Source organism: Artemia franciscana, chromosome 4 (assembly GCF_032884065.1).
Source record: "Artemia franciscana chromosome 4, ASM3288406v1, whole genome shotgun sequence".
Lineage (NCBI taxonomy): Eukaryota > Metazoa > Arthropoda > Branchiopoda > Anostraca > Artemiidae > Artemia > Artemia franciscana.
Genome location: NC_088866.1, coordinates 19,209,988 through 19,224,257, shown reverse-complemented (window position 1 = coordinate 19,224,257; position 14,270 = coordinate 19,209,988). Strand labels below are relative to the sequence as shown.

The following is a 14,270-nucleotide window of genomic DNA, read 5'->3' as shown; positions in this document are numbered from 1 at the left end:
GATAAAAATAGAGCCATCGAACAAATCCATCTAAATAGTAATCACAAAAATATACATACTTTAGCTATAGAGAATATAACCAGATTACGTTTAAAATTTGAAAGAGTCGCTGGAGTTGATTATGAAATGACAACAATACCAAATTATGAAGGAGTTACTTATAAAGAATTGCCTGAATTCTTAAAAAATCAAAAAAATCTTATAATAATATAAAAGAATGATAGTAAATTCTTTTTTTGGTGGATACTCGCTTATCTTCACGCAGAAAATGACAGACATGCTCATAGACTATCAAGTTATAAACCCTATGAAAATGAATTCGACTTAAAAGGGATTACTAATTTTACAATGGATATTCAAGATATTTATAAATATGATTCAAGATTTCTTGGCACGCTTCATGATCCAGTCGATATCAAAGTTGAAGAGGATGGGGGAAAGTATGTAGCTCTGTCTCACCAATAATTGATGTCAAAGAGGGAGGGCAGCTCTCCATCAGCTTGTATACAGGCACGAAAGTGCTGTTAGTATGTCTGAATAAGGCATATCAGCTTCTCAGGGACTATGTCAATTTGCATCGCTGCCCATATGCTATCTCTAACAATTTACTCTAAGGTCGCTATGAAATCTATGAAGACGGCTATAGTAATCTGATTATGTTTTATGCGGTGTTCGAGAATTCGGCGGAGTGTAAAGAGATGATTAATGCCCCCCATTCATGGCCGAAAGCTGACCTGGCTTGGGCGTGTGGTCTTGTTTCTGATGGAGCTGAAGCGGTTGAGTAGAATCTTGGCAAATATTTTCGCAGCAATGCTTATGAGCGATATCCCCAAGTAATTCTTGCATTTACCTTTATTCTCTTTTTGTGCAGGGGGATGATAATTGAAACTTTCAAATCGTCTTTGAGAATCTCCTGTACCAAAAGTTTCTTGAGCAGTGTTTCTTGGTTCTCTAAAAGAAGCCTGGGGCTTGCCTTGTGGATTTCTGCTGGTATGGCGTCGATTTCCGGCGCTTTATGATTCTTTAGCTTCTTTATTGCTGCCAGAATTTCCTCTTCGCCAGGGGATCTATTTTGACTCTTAAATATTGCTTAATGAGCGTTTATGAAGGAGGTGGGGGAGGTTGGGTCAAACGAGGATTTGGAGCAGGTGATGAAGGGTCCACTTTGGGATTTAGGAGTTTCTGGAAATGGCTCTTCCAACGGTGAACAACTTCTTCATGTCTCATTAGAATGTTACCGTGTTCGTCTCTTACGAAGGCTGAGTTTTTTCGACCTCTTCCCAGTTGGCTCTTTAAGCAACTGGTACAGCTTTCTAGTATCAGACAGGCTGGCTCCTTTTTGCATCTCCATTGCCATATTCTCCCAGTACTTCCTTCTACTTTTCTGCCCGACTGGTGGCACAGCATGTGTACCTGTTCGAATTCAGCTTAGTGGCGTGATGGTAGCAGACTTTTCTTTGTTGCAAGTCGGATGGTCTCTTTGGACATCCACTATCTTTGCTTTCACTCCACTCTTCCAAGAGTTTTGAGAGCTACCTCCTTTAATGTATTTTGGAACTTATGCCAATCTCCGTTAACCGATGTCTCGCTCGGGTTCTTGTCCTCAGGAGATTCATTTCAGTGTTCCTGCTCGAGGGTGGTGAAACGATTTAAAATCTAGAGACATAATTGTTCTACTACTGCTTGTTCCTTAAGACGGGCAATGTCAAATCTGTTTGGGGGTTCCTTTCGTTTACGAGCCACTAGCCTGATCTTCACAAACATTTTGACCAAGGTTTGATCCGACCCGCACTGGGAACCTCTGTCAAGTCCTCTATAGGCTCTGCAGTTCTGGACCGAGCTTCTCCAACGTGAAGATACAAGTAGATAGTCCAGCTGGGAAGATGTCTTCCCATCTCTGGATCTCCACATTATGACATGTGAGGGCTTGTGTCTGTAAAGGGTTTTTGCTATTACAATGTTGTTCGCTGGGGTGAATTGGACCAGTCTGATTTCTCGTTCGCATCTTTCGCCATACCCATGAATTCCAAGGCTCTTGTCACCGTTTGCCTCTCTGCTGCCGACTTGTGCGTTAAGGTTGCCACCGATAATGAGGTGGTCACGTTCGGGGGTCTTTTTTACAGCTTCGTTGAGTTCGGTGTAAAACGTATATACTGCCTGCTCAGAGCTGACCCTTGTGGTTTCGTAGACTGCAAACACTGCAACATTAAAAAGTTTGCTTCGGAACCTAGCTTTTGCAAGGCAAAATGATACGGGCTCCCATTCTATTAGAGCTTTTTGTGCTTGGATGTTAAGGGAAAATCCAGCCAATACCATTCTTGGGTCCTGAGTTATAAGAGAAGAAAGAGTTCTGTGAATCTGGTGTTGCTATCTCATGGTTTCCTAGTGTTTCATTTATTCTTGTCTCTGAAACACAGAGGATTTCGAGCCTAGGCGATGTATTTCACCAGCTATGAAAGTGTGGGTCGTCAGGCATTTCATTGTACAGAAGCTCCAGCACCCGTTGCAAGGGATTGTCTTCGTTTAAAAAGGTGTCCAGCTCGCCAATGTTTTAAAGGAGACGCTGGTAAATCATCCAGTTTATAAGAAATTTAGTGGGTAAAACGGATCAATAAAACGAAAAATGATTTCGTAATCTTATTAAATAAATAAGTAGATTCTGTTGACTTTTTTTAATATAATATATAGGAATAAATCTTTGTGCGTCAAGTATTATAGCTTGTGATCCATTGTATAGGTTGGGTAGTGAATGCGTGATCCTCAAGATGCTAATTTCTACTCTAAGTTTTTTAAATCATCGCTAACCATTGAAAAGGTTAAAAAGGTTCCTGAAAAATAGATCACAAGACGGAGGGCTAATAATTTTTATAGGAAATTTGATTCTCTTATATCAATTTTTAGAACCTATATAGTATAAAAACTATTATAGAAAATATATTGCGGATAAAACAGGTTCATAAATAATAGAACAAATTGGCAAAAACTCAAGATACAAGATATCAATTCTATATCCAAAAATCTAAATTGTCTACAACTGGTTTCTAAACTATAGCCAACTAGTTGAAATTCTAGATATCACTTTTATATCCACACCCAAAAAAATATGGCTTTTTGATAAAGGACAAATGTATTGAAAGTCACGAGGACAAGGTTATTTAGAAGCAAAGAAAAAGATATAAATAGTAGAGAAACAAAAAAAAGGGCAGAGAAAATAGAGGCAGATATGTAGAGAAGAGGGTTTAAAAGACACAAAAAGAGATTAGCATTTTTCAATGAAGTGGAAATCTTAATATTGTCGTTTTCAGGCTAGAGAGTAAAAGCACCTCTTCTAAAGTATTGGGTAAAAAAAAATCAACTTAAAGCAAGCAACATTGAGCGAAAGGAACAACATTTAAAATTAACAAAAAAATCATTTTTTCTATAACTTTGCCTTCCCCTTCACACACCCTCGATCTATTAGCTATTGTTTGTCAGTGCTTTAAATAAGCTTCTCGTTACAAATGCATGGCTTTTGTGTTTTAGGATTGTTTTTTATAGAATTACACCAAAATGTTAAACTTTAGTGTCAACAGCTAGAAATGAGGAAGTGGCAGTATATTCCTATATAAAATAGTTTCTGTTCGTTTTAAGTTTTAATGTTGATTTTCACTTTTAGTAGAAATTTATTTTTGAATTCAATAAGTTTCTAGATATGATTTTATCCCATAGCTTTTAAATGTCAATGCTATGACTATAACATGATACAAAAATCTTAATCTCACATCATGCCGGGATACCTACCTTTTCTCTCCATGAAAATCTCTCCCTTCTCCTGAAAATTCCTTCTGTAAGAATAATTTTCTCACAAACCCTTCAACCTAGCTTTAAATCCTCTTTTTCTCTTCTTGAAGTTTTCCCAGACCATTTTATTTTTGCTAAAATTTCCCTTTGACAATTCCCTCTAGAAAATTCTCTTTACTTTCATATATATTTAATTTTATTTCTTATTATTTCTCAAATAATCCCAGGAATCTCCTTTCCCTTCTTGAAGAGATTCCTCCAAGTAATCACCCTCCCCCCATAATGACTCCCCCTTGAATTTTAGTCATATATTTACTGATAATAAATACTATATTTAAAAAAATGGCGAATAATACTACTTATCCGGCATTCCAGCCACTGAAAGTCTTAGTTTTTATTTATTTATTTTGATAATTTGTTATTGTTTTATACCTGGAAGATTATTTGATTTCCCCCGTTAGAAAATTCTTCCATATAAAAATCCTTGATTCTAGCCTGCCTCAAGAAAAATCCCCCCCCCCACAAAAAAAAACAAAGTGTGTTTATACAGTAATTAAAGTAACTTTGACGGCATTAGATCCTTAAGGTCCCAACTGGCGATGCCTCCTAAATATAGTGTTTGTTATTTGGAAATATTTCACAGATTTTCAAATGGGGAGCTGTTATAGGAGGATTATTACTTTGATAAATTTTTCAAGAATGTAGATGAGTCTTCTGGGATTGTATGAGGAAAACTAGGAAATAAAATTAAATTTTTGTGAAAGTAAAGAAAATTTGATAGAGGGATTTGTCAAGGGGGAATTTTCAACGAGGACACAGTGGTTCAGGGAAAATTTTAAGAGGAGATGAGGAATTTTTTCTAGGGGGAGCTTTTCGATGGAAAATTGTTCAAGCAGAAGGAATCAACAGGGTGGGAGGGGAATTTTCAAGAAGAAGTAAGGTGGATATCTTGGCATGATTTAAGGTTAACAATTTTATATCAAGTTACAAACTTAGCTTTGATGTTTATAAGCTATAGAATATAAACAGCTCTAGAAATTTATTTGAGAGAAAAAAAATCTACTGAAAGTGAAAAGTAACATTATATTCAAAACGAACAGAAACTTTTTCATACAAGAGGAGTACTGACTCTTCTCCAATCCCAGCTGTAATAAGGGGAAGTGTAAATCAGACAAAAAAAAATATTATTTTCCTTTTAAATCTTAATGTCTCTCCTTTCACTCAGTATTGCGTATTTTCAGTTCATTTTTTTTTTACTAAATACTCTAGTAGAAGTGTTTTTACTCTTTTGACTAAAAACGAAAATATTAAGATTTCCGGTTTATTTAAAAGTCTTAGTCTCTTTTTATCTCTTTTAGATCCCTTAGTTCTCTCTGCAATCTGTATCTTTTTGGCTATTTCTGATGAACCTTGTCTTTGCAACTTTAAATACTTTTTTCTTCCATTGTTAAAAAATCAAAATATTTTTGTATGTAGATATGAAAGTTATATCTTGAGTTTAACACTAGTGGGTCTATAGTTTAGAAACCTGTTATTATACATCCTATATTTTTGAATGTTAAAGTGATATATTGAGTTTTTACATATTTGTTTTATTGTTTAGAAACCTGTTTCTATATATAGTGTGTTTTCTCTAACATTTCTTACTCTATAGTTTTAAAATGTGGTTTTAGACAATGTAATTTCCTATAAAAAGTTTTAACCCACCCTCTTGTAATCTATTATTTGAGTGCCTTTTTTACTTTTCTAAAATAATGTCGTCAAAACCATGAAAAGTTAAAAAAGTGTACGATGAACCACAAGCCGTGATAGTTGACGCACCAAGATTTATTCCTTTATGCTATAAAACAAAAATTCAAGGGAATATGCTTATATAGTTAATAAAACTTCAAAATCATTTTGTTTTTATTATAGCTGTTTTATAACTGTACCAGCTGTCGGGGTGGCGTTTCGCGCCACCCCAAAACCTAGTTTGTGGGGGCGCTTCGTGCCCCACCCCCCAAGCCCCCCCCCCCCCCCCCCGCGCGCGAAAGTCGTTACATGCCATATTAGTTACGCGCCATTGTAGTTGTGTCCTACCTGTGAATATAGATATATATATATATATATATATATATATATATATATATATATATATATATATATATATATATATATATATATATATATATATATTTTTAACTACGTAAAACTTGCGAATATACAACATTCTTCGATGTCCCATTGTCTGTTCATATAAATAGATTGTCATGTTTACCGACTCTTGAACATGAAATTGTCCATGGGAAAAACAATTCGTATTCAGATCTATACCTCATTATTCTAATGATTGCCATTGAGCTTTGTTGATGGTGATTGCTAATCGAACATTCCCTGTGTCCCCGTCGTCATTTATATGTCCCCCTGTGCCCCCGGAATCCCCGTTGTAGTTGTGTCCCTGTGTCTCGGTCGTCATTTATATTCCCAGTATCCCGGTCGTCATTTGTGTCCCAGTCTGTAATTTCTCTTTGAGCGTCCCGGTCGTCATTTATATTCCCTGTGTCCCGGTGTCCCGGTAGTCATTTGTGTCCCAGTGTCCCGGTATGTAATTTATCTTTGAGTGTCCCGGTCGTCATTTATATCTCCCGGTCGTTATTTGTGTCCCAGTGTCCCAGTTTGTAATTTCTCTTTGAGCGTTCCGGTCGTCATTTATATTCCCTGTGTCCCGGTTTTTAGTTTTCTTTTTCTCCTTTATTTTTAAGTTTTTTCCTTTTTTTAGTTTTTTTTCTTTTTCAGTTTTTATTTTTTTTACTTTTTTTAGTTTTTTTATTAGTTTTTAGTTTTTTTTCTTTTTAGTTTTTTTTTTTAGTTTTTACCTTTTTTTAGTTTTTTTTTAGTTTTTTTCTTTTTTAGTTTTTGTTTTTTACCTACTGTTCGTTTTTTTAGTTTTTTGCTTTTTTAGTTTTTTAGTATTTTCTTTTTAGTTTTTTTGTAGTTTTTACCTTTTTTAGTTTTTTTTCTTCTTTTGTATTAATGCTAAAGCCAAGGTTCGAACCTGGAACCTCTCGGACCTAGAACCTGGAACATAACGCTTTACCAACTCAGCTACTTCGGCTTGAATACATCTGTTTTTGAATTAGTATATGATGAAATAATTCAGACGTTATATGCGGACAAACAGACAGACACACAAACAAACAACTTATATTTATATATATAGATTTCTAAAATTCTGTATTTCTTTTGTAAATACAAATTTGCACTCCCCTTGAAGACCAGAACATAATTTACACTTTTATAGAAAGAAAATACATTTTTCATTTCTATATTCACCACTTAAGGTACAAAAAGATATTTGATTTTCCACTATTCAATTACCTCATTTTGAAACCTCAACGTTTTAAATTTTTGCTCAAAAATCTTTGGAAGGAGTCAACAGAGGAATTTACTAGAATAACATGCCAAGGAAGAATATTCCAGATAGAAGTGCAACGCTGGATGAAGTTCATCCTCAAATTTTCCTTCAAACTCCCTTTCTTTCTCTTGTCCAATCCCCCCTGAAATGTCTATTAATAATAGGAAATTACTGGGTGTTATCATCTCAAACGACTTAAAATGGGATGGCTACACTAATGATTTCTTATAACATAAAAATACTGTATTTTCTCTCTTCAAATTCCTTAATAATTTTAAATGTCATAAATCTCATTGTTTGAGGATTTTTGTCTTTTTTGTACGTCTTAACCTCGAGTACGCTTGTCCTGTTTGGCATCCTGGCATCTCCAATGAATTGTCGGACAGAATAGAGGCAGTTCAAACAAGATGCCTAAGATTTATCTTCAATGAGGGTAAAGTGCCTTATATATCCCATCTTCAGAGACCAAATCTAGTCACCCTTAAGGAAAGGAGAGTGTCAATTTCCTTGCATTTTGTCCACAATGCCGTGCACAATCCTAGTACAAATTATTTTTTCCCAAGTAAAAATTTATTCTGATACAGAATAACTATCAGATTATTTAGTCTGATACAGGACTTTTAAACTAGGATATTTTAGCTGGATGAAAAAAGTTTCATGCAGTAAAATTTCCTCTGAGCTTTCTTGCGTAGGAGACGCTCACTCGTTCAAAGTGGTTATTTCAAGAAATATTGGTGGAGAAATGAATCCCCAGTAGACGAAGATCGTCGACTCTCTTTTCAGTTTCAATGTTGAAAATGAATTAGGTTGATCAAGTGGTACCTTTTATCAGATAATAAGTAGCTCCTTTGTTTTCTATGAATTAAAGTTGATTGTTCATGAAACAGACCACTTTTCGATTTTGTAAAGATCCATCTGTTGGAAATGGGAAGCATGTTTTGGGTCTTTGTGCTTAAGGATGGCTGATTATGTCATAATGTCATTGGCAAAGTGTTGCAGAGGGCTAAGGTCACATCAAAATGCCGCAATGTATGAAGCATACTAGGAGCAGAAAAGTTCGTACCATCCAGGACACTATATGCTCGGTCCAAGAATTTTGGCACTTCATTACTGTCTTCATTCAGAGTCGTGAATTTGGGAAAAGCCTTTGCAAGCTCTTCAATCTTTTCCTGTGAATCTTGTACCACAGTCCCATTACTCATTAAAAAAGAAACTGAAGTCCCCATGGAAAAGAGCAAAGCCTCCTCCACAAGTCTTCACCAACTTTATTTTCCAAGTATGTTGAAACTTGGGGGCAAATTTCTCCTTTTACAAAACCCAGGACAGCTGAATCACATCAACTGCATTCTTGCAAGTGTTGATGAAAGTAATCCTCTCCTTGTCGCTCTTTGAAAGCAGCCATCCCTTACCTGCCTATTGATTTTTTTCTGGATAGCCTTCTTACACTAGGTGTTGAATCACCATTTGTCTGCTTTTGACACCTGGATCCACTTTAAGGGAATATATTTTTTAACAAACTCAACTACGAGCTGCTGATATTTATCAGCAAATATCTCTGGGCCTTTAAGGAGAAAGACTTTGCACTGCTGAAAACTAAAGAGTGTTTCTCGAACCATCCCAAATAGCTTCTTTTATATAACAAGATTGTCTGCAGATCCTTTATTAGAGTTGGAATACGATTGTTTCCACATGCAATGAAGGTAACGTGGTCACTTGTGAAAGCATGACCTTCCACGCTAAAGGAGTCAAAGAGATCTATAAGGAACACGTCATGAACATGATGATGCTTTTGGGCCATGATACTTGTCAAAATTGACAAGTTATTCCCGCCCCTATAAGATAAACAGATAATAAAATTACAATCTCTCCTTGTCATTAATTTTGCAGCAAATCCAAATGTTACAATGGACGTTAAAGTTTTCATAGAGGAAAAAATCAGAATTAGTGTACTTGCCCCAAATGTAGTCAAAGGAGCTTTCAAGGCAGCAGATAATCTGACACGCTGGAGGGTTATAGATGGTACACAAAATCACAGAATTATTTTGGAGGATCTTCCTAACCCACTGAGATTCTTCACCAACTCAATCTGGTACATCAAGGCTTGAATATGGTATATGATTCCGTAGATAAACATCAATACCTCCTCTTGCTTAGCTAACGCATGTTTTCAAGCTTATTACTCTAATAAAAAATATTATCAAGACTTTAAGGAGCAAAAATTAGCGTATGTAAAAGGGAAGGGAATTTTGTGTGGCTGGAAAACCGGATAAGTAGTGCTATTTGTCACTTTTTTAAAGATAGTATTTGTTATTTGGAAATATATGACTAATTTTCAAGGGGGGGATTTTTCATGTACGGATGAATACTTGGAGCAATTTCTTCAAAAAGGGAAAGGAAATTCCTGGGATTATTTGAGAAATAATAACAAATAAAATTAAATTTATATGAAAGCAAAGAGAATTTTCTAAAGGGAAATGTCAAATGGAAATTTTAGTGAGGACAAAATGATCTGGGGAAACCTTCAAGAGCAGAAGAGAAATTTAAGATTGGGTGAACTTTTCGACAAAAAGTATTAATGCAGATGATAATTTCATGGGGAGTGGAGGTTTTCACGGTGATTAAAGGTGGGTAGCCTGTCAAGATTTGAGATTAACAATTTTAAATGAAGTTACAATGTTAGCATTGATGTTTACAAGGTATAGAAAAAAACGTCTCTAAAAACGTATTAAATACAAAAAATATTCTACTAAGAGTTAAAAGTAACATTAACATTTAGAACGAACATAAACTATTTTGTATAGGAGGGCCTATACTGCCACTTTCTCATTTTAATTTAAAGTAGATAATTTTAATGCTACCCATCAAAATTTGTGTATAAAAATTGGTTACGATCAAAAGTTGGGAAATGTTAACCATCAAACAATTGCCAAAGTTTGAAGGTAGGAGGAAAACCCCCGTAAAAACAATATCAAATTATCCTAAATTAAAATTACTCCATCATATTCAGAATATCAGAAAACCTTGCAGTATAGGTATCAAGCTCCTATGCACAAAATATGGAATTTTCCATTTTTGTCAAAAGGAAGATCACGGAAACTTTTTTATTTATTTGTTTTTTTTGTATGTTATTTATTCTTCCCAGGGGTTTCTTATCAAACAGTCATCATATTGTAACCGTCATCCTAGAATATTTAAAGAGAGCTCATTTGATTATAAATCAAAAGTCCTAGTTCCCTTTTCAAGTGATAAATATTGCAGAACAATTAGTCCCCCTCCTCCTACGTCTCTTTTTTCCCTGAATAAAAAGAAATCCAATCAACATTTCGGAATGCCTTTTTATTTCAACATAGTCGAAAGATATAATAACTATAACTTTGGGGACTACTTTATCCCCCAAAGTCCCTTAGGAGTTGGCGTCACCAGTTGGGACCTTAAGGTTCTAGTGCCGTCAAATATACTTCAATATAAACCAATTTTTTTAGGGGGGATGATTTTTCCATGAGAAAGGCTAGGCTGCATAATATTTACATGAAGGGATTTTCACATGGGGGAAGGGAATTGTATATGGTTGGAAAGCTGGAGAAGTAGGACTATTTGTCACTTTGCTAAATATAGTATTTTTTATTTTGAATTTTATTACTCATCGAAACTGTGTTTTTGGATATAGCTTACGTCTCTCTCTAGAAAAATGTCTGTATAGTGGGAAACCTCTTTAATTGTTTTGTGTTTCTATTTTTTCCCACTTGTTATCGTATTAAACCAGTCATCCTATAAGATCGAAAGAGAGCTCATTGGATTGTAAATAAATATTTCTTGTGCCATTTTTAAGTGACCGAATAGTTTGTAGGGCAGCTTGCTCCTCTTCCCTCCCCCACAAGTCATGTGATCAAAATTTTGAACTAGCAATTTTGTTATACGTATTAAAAATATCTAAATACTATCTCTTTGAGCATGACATGACCCCCACAGTCCTCTCGGAGGAGGCACTACCAGTTGGGACCTTAAAGGTCTATTGCCATAACACTTACTTTAGTTACTTTATAAACATATTTTTATTAGGGGGGGGGGGGGGCGGATTTTTCAGGAGGGGAAACTTTTTCAGGGAGAAATTTGCTCATGGAGGGTGAAAATTTTTCTTGGTAGGAGAGCCGCATAAGTACTATTAATCGCCTTTTTATTATAGTATATTTTGTTTCGAAATATGTGTCTGATATTCGAATGGGGAGTTCTTATGGGGGGATTATTACTCGCAAAAATTTTTCAAGAATGGAGATGAGATTACTGGGATTATTCGAGAGATAATGAGTAATAAAATAAAATTTACATGAAAATAAAGAAAATTTCTTAGAGGGAATTGTCAAAGAGGAATTTTCAGTGAGTTCGAAGTGATTTAGGGAAAATTTTAAGTAGAAATCAGGAATTTGCACCTGGATGAAATTTCCGTGGGAAAATTATTCAAGAAGAAGTTTTTCTCAAGGGGGGATTTTCAAAGAAAAGGGTGGTGGATATCCCAGCATGATTTGAGATTAAAAGTTTTATGTCAAATTAAAACTTAGCTTTGATGTTTATAAGCTATTAGATAAAAAACCAAGTTTTCTTTAACTGAAAGTAAGGAACAACATTAAAACTTGAAATAAACAGAAATTATTTTGTATTTGAAAGGGGCTGTCCCCTCCTTCACGCCCCACTCTTTATGATAAAGTTTGACTCTTTGTCAATACTCTATTTTTAAAAACAATTAAAACTTTAGCGTAAACAGTGGGGCATTGAGGAGGAGACAGCGCCTTCATATACAGAATAATTTCTGTTTGTTTTAAGTTTTAATGTCGCTCCTTATTTTCAGTTAAAAAAAGTTGTTTTTTTTATTCAATTTCAGAAAGTTTTTGAATTTGGCTCACCGTACGGCAATTATTAAAACGAAATTTGCATATTGATTTTACTTTTTTAAAATAATAATAACTTACTAAGTTTGATTTTTGTTTCAGTTGTTTAAGAATGACTCCTAAATCACAAAGGCTATTTGGTTAGAATAATAGCCTCTTTTAAAAGCTAAAAAGAAACTTAAGCGTAAGAGCGAGCTACTGAGGAGAGGAAAATCACGTCATATGCGTAATTTTTCTGTTCGTTTTAAATTTTAACGTTACTTCTTACCTTAATATCTTATCTAATTGTTGATCGTTTTTCAAATAATGTCGTGAAATTCAGATCCCCCTCCATGGAAAATTCCCTCTCCCTACGAGAAATTTCGCCATGGAAAGATTCTCCGACGTAACTTCAATTAGCGATATTTACGGAATTAATCTTGTAAGGCATAGTAACAGCCACTATGAGACCGAAATTATTATTATGAAAATGAGAGTCACAAGCTGAGCAATTCTCTAATGACTGAAATGAATGAGAAAAAAGGTCTTTAAAAGATATACGTAATAAATTATGTTTGTTTTAAGTTTTATTGCTATTTCTTACTTTCAGTTGGAAAAAACTTGTTTTTTTTTAATTTAATAACAGCCACAAGCCGAACACATACCATATATTTGGTTTATTATCACCTAAAATTCATAGCTATGAAGCCGCTATCGGTAAAATTAAATGCTAAGATTGGACAGAACTCAAGACAAATTATTGCTTATATCGGCCATTATTTTACAGAATTTTAACTTCAGTGGAAAGAGTGAGGTATTGACGAGGGGATACACTTCCTCATATACATAATATAATGGGGGTTCACCCCCTAGTAGATACCTCACTCTTTACGGTAAAGTTAGAATTTTGTTCCAATTCTATAGGAATGACCCCTGAATCAATTAAATAAAAAAAACAAGTTTTTTTAAATGAAAGTAAGGAGCGACATTAAAACTTAAAACGAATAGAAATTACTCCGTATATGAAAGGGGCTTTTCCTCCTCGACACCCCGCTCCTTACGCTAAAGTTTTTTATTATTTTAAAAAGTAGAGTTGCGAGAAAGAATCAAACTTTAGCGCAAGGAGCGGGGTGTCGAGGAGGAAAAGCCCCTTTCATATACGGAGTAATTTCTGTTCGTTTTAAGTTTTAATGTCGCTCCTTACTTTCATTTAAAAAAAACTTGTTTTTTTATTTAATTTCTGAAAGTTTTTTAATTAATGCACGACTGATTTTGGCTCTCCGTACATAAATTATTAAAATGAAATTTGCATATTAATTCTTTTTTTGGCTAAATGGCTTTCTCTTAGTTTTGATCAGACGATTTTGAGAAATAAGGGGTGGGGAAGGAAGTCTTGTTGCCCTCCAATTTTTCGGTTACTTAATTTGCTTAAAAGCTCTTTTGAAATTGGTAAACATACTTTAGCGTAAACAGCGAAGTATTGACGACGGACCAATCCCCTTATATTCGTAATAACTTTTATTTTTATTAAGTTTTAATGTTGGTCCTTACTTTCAGTTGAAAAAATAAATTTTTTAAAGTTTAATTTCCCATAATTTTTTTTATTTTGCCGGTATATCCAGTGCCCTCGTCACATAAATTATCTTCCCCCATGAAAAATTCCCCAAGGAAAGATCTTCCCACGCAACCCAATTCACCCGACCCACTACCAGAAATAATCTCCCCTGAAAACGTCTATATACTTACCAATCTGAATGCTTACCAATATTATATGTAAAAAATGGGCAAAGTTCATAATTTGTAGCCCTTCCCCCGCGGACTGTGGGGGATTAAGTTGTCCTCAAAGGTATAGTTATTAAATATTTCTACTCTGCTGAACCAAATGGTCATTTCAAATTTTTGATCCAGTGACTTTGCGAAAAATGAGCGTGTGAGGGGGCCTAGTTGCAATCGAATTTTTTGTCACTTAAAAATAGTACTAGAACTTTTAATTTACGTTTGGTTGAACCCTCTTGTAAATTCTAGGACCACTGAATCGATAAACTCACCCCTGTGAGAAAAAAAAACAACAAGCAACCTAAAACACTGTTACTACAACTCTATAGGATCTAGAATAGGCCAAACATTGTGGATTGCGTTTCTACAAATGACTCGCTCTACCCTCTAAATTAAAGGCTTGATGTGGCATCGATGACTGTTTTCTAAAAGTACATTAATTCACCAAACTCAAACGG

At 34.8% G+C, this 14,270-nt stretch overlaps 1 protein-coding gene across 1 annotated transcript; it reads right to left on the bottom strand.

Moving 5' to 3' along the window:
* Nucleotides 1-1,656: 1,656 nt before the first annotated feature.
* Nucleotides 1,657-2,316, bottom strand: LOC136025716 (craniofacial development protein 2-like). Its single transcript, XM_065701698.1, has one exon. The coding sequence runs from the start codon at nt 2,314-2,316 to the stop codon at nt 1,657-1,659; it is 660 nt and encodes a 219-aa protein (XP_065557770.1).
* Between the last annotated feature and the right edge of the window lie 11,954 nt (nt 2,317-14,270).